This window comes from Chanos chanos, chromosome 14, assembly GCF_902362185.1.
Source record: "Chanos chanos chromosome 14, fChaCha1.1, whole genome shotgun sequence".
NCBI lineage: Eukaryota > Metazoa > Chordata > Actinopteri > Gonorynchiformes > Chanidae > Chanos > Chanos chanos.
The window spans coordinates 5,455,278-5,461,277 of NC_044508.1; the positions used below are offsets into that span (position 1 = coordinate 5,455,278).

General features: G+C 38.4%; 1 protein-coding gene across 1 annotated transcript in view; it reads left to right on the forward strand.

The window, feature by feature from the left end:
- The window catches only part of abca2 (ATP-binding cassette, sub-family A (ABC1), member 2), a 47,807-nt gene extending 44,673 nt beyond the window's left edge, over positions 1-3,134 (forward strand). Inside the window, exons 45-50 of the mRNA XM_030791015.1 lie at positions 195-298; positions 522-614; positions 923-1,025; positions 1,217-1,354; positions 1,805-2,014; positions 2,295-3,134. Coding sequence (XP_030646875.1) covers positions 195-298; positions 522-614; positions 923-1,025; positions 1,217-1,354; positions 1,805-2,014; positions 2,295-2,330 — 684 coding nt within the window. The 3' untranslated portion in view covers positions 2,331-3,134. The remainder of the gene's footprint in view (positions 1-194; positions 299-521; positions 615-922; positions 1,026-1,216; positions 1,355-1,804; positions 2,015-2,294) is intronic.
- The last annotated feature ends 2,866 nt before the right edge of the window (positions 3,135-6,000 follow it).

Genomic DNA, 6,000 nt, shown 5'->3' on the forward strand with positions numbered 1-6,000 from the left:
TTTTTTATCAACAAGCACTAAAAACACTGACTGCTTTCCTCTGCAACTGGAATGTGGAAATTCTCTATCTATCTATCTATCTATCTATCTATCTATCTATCTATCTATCTATCTATCTATTTTTCCGCTTGCTGTAAGCCAGCCAATCAATCACTGGATCAGCTGTAATGATAATGTATGTTGTTGTACTTTAGGATGAGCCTACAACAGGCATGGATCCAAAGGCGCGCCGTTTCCTATGGAACCTCATTCTGGACATCATAAAAACAGGCCGCTCTGTAGTGCTGACATCACACAGGTGCCGAAACTCTAGTTATCTCAAGATAATTTAATGTCCTAATGTATTTCAGTGGTATCAATATCAAAAACAATCAAACAGAAACATGATCTTATCCCTCATGAAGTTTTATTTGGAAAAAAAAAAAAAAAAAGAATGTGTGAGTCAGTCGCATGTTTTGTTTGTTGCTATGATACGGCATCGCCATGGAAACCAGCCTGTAACCCCTTGTTTGTTTTTGCAGTATGGAGGAGTGTGAGGCTTTGTGCACCAGACTGGGCATCATGGTTAACGGCAGGTTCAAGTGTCTTGGGAGCATACAGCATTTGAAGAACAGGTCAGGAGAGCTTTTAACGCACTAGACTCATCTAGCAGACCGAGTTAACGAGACCGTTAAAGAGTCTGCATCGGCCACTGCCTACACACAGGCCCAGTTCCAGACGCTTCTACTTGCATCTTCCTCCTGGCACCAATAATAAAGTCCAGATGGTTGGCTGCCATTTTGCATTTCATCCGTCCAGCCCAAATTTAGATCAGTGCACATGAAGGAGAAAAGACAAGAGGAGGATGATATATCAGAGACTTGCGGTTTTCCATTCTGACTTTTTCTTTTTATTTATTTATCGATTTTACTTTCTTCTAAAGGTTTGGGGATGGATACATGATCACGGTGCGCACAAAGACCACGGCGAGTGTGAAAGAAGTGGTGCGGTTTTTTAACAGGAACTTTCCGGAAGCTGTACTGAAGGTATTTACAATGCCCCCGTTCAAAATGCAACCTAGATGTAGTCATAGAGCAGAGACTTAAGTGCTACCAAAGCAGCAGGGGTTTGTCTGTGTTGGAGAAACTAGCTTCCACATAAGCCACTTTCTGCAGACGATTGCCTTGGCCGTAAACAGTTTCAACTATACCATACGTTCCATCTTCTTTCTCTGTAGGAGCGCCACCACACCAAGATTCAGTACCAGCTGAAGTCAGAACACATTTCTTTGGCTCAGGTCTTCAGTAAGATGGAGCAAGTGGTTGAAGTCCTGAGCATTGAGGACTACTCTGTTAGCCAGACGACACTGGACAATGTGAGGACCCTACATTTTTCCATACTTTTCCCCTCCACCCCTACTTCACCCGCCTAACACCACCTCACCCTGCCTCACCCACCTTACCTGACCTCACCCTAACTCACCCACCTCACCTTACCTCACCCACCTCACCTTACCTCACCCTAACTCACCCACCTTACACTACCTCACCCTCCTCACCCTCTGTCACCCACCTCACCCTACCTCACCCATCTCACCCTGCCTCACCCACCTTACCCTACCTCACCTACATGAGTCACTACTCCCTATCCAAGAATTCTTAAGCAGTGTCCTCTCAAGTGACATACTTGTGAGGTAGCGAGCATAAGTGCCTGTTTAGCAAGTTCAGAATAACTTCCGTTGTTGAATCCCGAACATTTTGCTCGTAGGAATTTGATTAGCTCATTAATTTGGTCGGCAGCTGACAGTTTCTTCCCAATCCCTTAGGTGTTTGTAAACTTTGCCAAGAAACAAAGCGATAACCTGGAGCAGCAGGAGAGTTCGCCCTCTAGTGGTGGCCAGTCACCTTTGCAGCGCCTACTCAGCCTCCTCAAACCCAGAGCAGCCAACACGGAACTGAGTGCACTGGTCAGCGAAGAACCTGAGGAACTGGAAAGCGACGATGATGAGGGACTCATCAGCTTTGAGGAAGAGAGGGTAAGACTTCTGAACATCTGTGAGAGAAGAGAGAGAGTAAGGGAGGGTAGACAAAAGAGAGAAAAGAAGGAAAAGATGGGCAGGAACACATGGTGAAAGTTGGAACAACATAGGAAAAGAGTGAGAGGTCAATTATGATAGAATATATAAGTGAATTTTTGGAGGAAATGAGAGAAGATGGAAGACTATCTAACTGTCGGTTAGGGGCAGATTTCTTTGGTGCTGGTCTTTGGTTAATTTATAATAATGTTTCTATATGTATTTTTGTTCTTTATTTCAGGTGCAACTGTCCTTTAATACAGACACTCTGTGCTGACAGAGAACACCATATGATGGATGAAGACAATTTTGAAAAACACAGCCTCAAGCGCAGACTTCAGTCTGATTTTTGGAAGTTATGTTTAAGTTTCAATAATCTCCTCTGGCCAAGTTCTGCTTGTTTCCCTCCATGGGGACGGATATCTTGTTTTTCCCTGTGTACTTTTAGGTTGGCTAGGGAGACGAGTAGTGTATGGTATATGTTTGTCAGAAAAACCTGTTTTATGGGGACATATGACATGACAAAAATGTGTTCTACAGGGACAAGATGAAGTAGACAGTGCCCCAAGTGGACACAGATCAAACTGACCCCTATCTGCAGGAAGCCAAACTCTGCAGGTTGACAAAAAGAGATTCTTTGTTATGGGCCTACTATGGAGAATGCTTGCATTTTGAAGATATGATTTTGATGAAATGCATATTTGTTAAGAATTAGGCCTGCTGGGCGGGGAGCAAGGCGAATGTTTTCACTGATAGGGGATTGATCGAGGACATTGATCAGAGTAAAATCTTTTGTTTGTTTTTCTTTTTTTTTTCTTTTTTTTTTAAGCTTTGATTACGAGGTCGTCAGAGACGTGGACTTCTCTAGGAGGTTATATGTTCCTGTTTTGTATAAGTTTCCATTTTGGGACCACTGATGTCAGAACATATCATCTTTTACAAGGTGAGGCCGGGGTGACCAAACTCGGTTAGGTTTTTTTTTGGTTCAGGGTTTTTTTCCCGTCTTTTCCTTTTATAATAAAGTAAATTCAGTTTGTTTGTGGTTAAAGCTATGATGTTACTGCACATTTAGTTTTTCTTTCTTTCTTTTTTTTTTTTAATTTATTGGTTCTTTGTCTTGAGAGCATGCTGTACTGTTGAGCCTGTGTTGTGTCATTAATTTTTTTCTCTGCAGGTTGAAGAGTGTTTTTTTTTTTTTTTTAAATTTTACCTACTGTATTTTTGGTGGCAGATTTGTAGGGATCCTTTAGTAAATGATTGCTAGTAATTGCTGGTATATATGTGCACCTTTATCAAAGCCAAGTTTTGGTATGGAAATCTCAAAGGCCTTTTAAAAAAAAAAAAAAAAAAGAAGATGACCTGTCTGACTAGTTGAGTTGAGAGAATGTACAACGCATGAATATATTTTTCACACAGATTGGTGCCTCTCAAAGAGTTCAGCCTCTTTATTGTGATGTAAAGAACGCTCTTCTGAATAGGGTGTTTTTTTGGGGGGAGATTTTTTTTTTATGTTTATTTTAAACTCTGTAGGTTGCTTCAAATCTCTGTTTATCGCAGTGAGGTTATGATGTACGTCAACAAAAATTTAGTTAAAGAAAGTATACATTGCAGAATAACACGTTTGCTGTTGACAAGGTTGCTATACACACCTATAAATAATACGCAAACCATGGTACCTTCACTGTGAAACAAAAGTGAACCTTTAGTTCACTGTTAACAAAAAAAGAAACAAATGAATAAACACTGTTCATAAATCAGGTCATTAGAGTATGTGCATCCCGGGACATTTTAATGAAATCATTTTTGGGACACATGTATAAAATGACCGACTTTAACGAATTTCTCGATTTCATTTGAAGATTCATGATCTCAAGGAGTAGATGCTAACTGAAAAAAAATCAGTTTGTTTATCTTAAATCATAATAATATTTTCTTCTATGCTCTGTGTAGACTCTATTCATTGTAGTTACAGACATCAGTCTTCAGCTCTGTTGTAAGTTTAGCAAACAGCTATTTGATTGACATTCGATATTTGAGTTCTTTTCTCTTGTGTAGCTGTTTTTCCTCTTCAGACAGAAAAAAAAAATTCCAGGGAATATGCTTTCAAAGAAGTTGGGGAATTGTATTTTTTTCATAGTATGTATGTAAAGGAGAGGGGTGGAAATGTATGAGGGCACTAAGAAACCCGCGCTTGCTCTTCTTGTGAGATGACCAAAGGGAAATGATGCATATTTTTTGAAAAAAAAAAAGAAAAAGAAAAGAAACTTTTTGACCTAACTTTATTCTCATAATATGTTCAGACTGACTTAACTGAAAAAGTTTTCTTTTTTTCCTTCATAAATGTACATTTTCTTAAGTCCTGAATAAAAGAGTAATAGTAAAGTTTTTAAGTTGTAAATAATAATTAATCGATGATAGGGTGTATGTTATTTTCACTTTGACCAGTCTTGAGAGTCTTACCACGTTCTCTGTTCTATCATTTCTGATGGAATATGGATTGTTGATCATAATAACCTGTTCTGCTAGAGCCTTTCTTGCTCGTTGACATCTTTAACTTTCCATTTAAGTCCACAGTTCCCACGTCATATAAATCAATACATAAATTAATTATCAACTAGGGGCAAAGACACCAGCAAAGAACATGCTAGGTTCTGTGTCAGAAAAGTGCAATGAATTCGTTAAAGAAATGGATGGTGTAATTATATAGTTTTACTCTGGAGCGTAAATGCTTTGGAATGTATCTGATGTATGTGTATATGGATATAAATATATATTTATAATTATATTTTATGAATATGTGTTTCTTTTTTCTCTTGCGGTACAAAGTCTGTTCCAACAGATTCCCATGTAACAGTTTGACTTGACCTTTGGGACTTGTTTCTGGTTAACATGTTGTTTCAATACCCTTGTGCTTCAGATGAAGTGATCTGGTGTTTTTAATATTAACAGAAAAGAGAAAAAAAATCAATAAACATTTGAACTTGGTGAATTGTTGAACAGTCTCTTTGATAATTTTCCAAGGCTTCCTGCTTCAATGTTCTATACTTACTATCTTTCTTTGTATAATTAATATTTTAAGAGCGTCCTTCCCTTTGTCCAACTGGGTATTCATTATTCTTACTAAATCTCTGGAGCTCTATCAGTGTGGTTTTAGGCTGTTTTACCTAGTTTACACGACCAAACAGAAAATTTCTTAGTGTGTAACTTCAAAAATAATCATTTTCCCACTTGAAGACACACTTCCCTTTTGGCCAAAGCAAGTTCTTTATTAATTTAATAATTTAAACATTTCCACAAATTAACATCAAAATCCCATAATAACGTGAGTTTACATATGCATTGTTGTTATGTCTGAATCAAGGTGAAGGGTGAATTTAAAACATTCAAGAATCTGAACTTGTACCACTGAGAAAAAAAAAGAAAAGGCAAAAAAACCCCAAAAAACACAGTTTGGTTCTGCGCAGACATGTTGCAGATGAAACATCTTGGTGCAGATTTTGGAGGGAAAAAAAAAACTTGGTTTGGTATGACAGGCAAAACCTTCGCTGTTCACTCCACGTGAACATTCAAAATAAACCAAACCAAACAAAATAAACCAAACCACAACAAACAAACAAACAAAAAAAAACAAAGAAAAATCTAAAGATGTACTTAACATGCATTCATAGTCTCCAGAATGAACTTGGCAGTTGAGTGAAAATCAAATCAACATTGATGACTTAGCCAGGCAGGCAGCCAAAAGAACCCCCCCCTCCCCCAAAAAAAAACAAAATGAAGGAAAGACAAAGTGAATGTAACAGCAGTGCATGAAACAGCCCTGTTGTCCGCTTAATTGCTCATTTGCCAAGTGAATCTTTGTACCGCTCACCAACCAATCCAAAATTCGACACTGACTCACCATTTCTTGAAGAATTACTTATGATTGCCTCTTGATCTTACGTAAACTA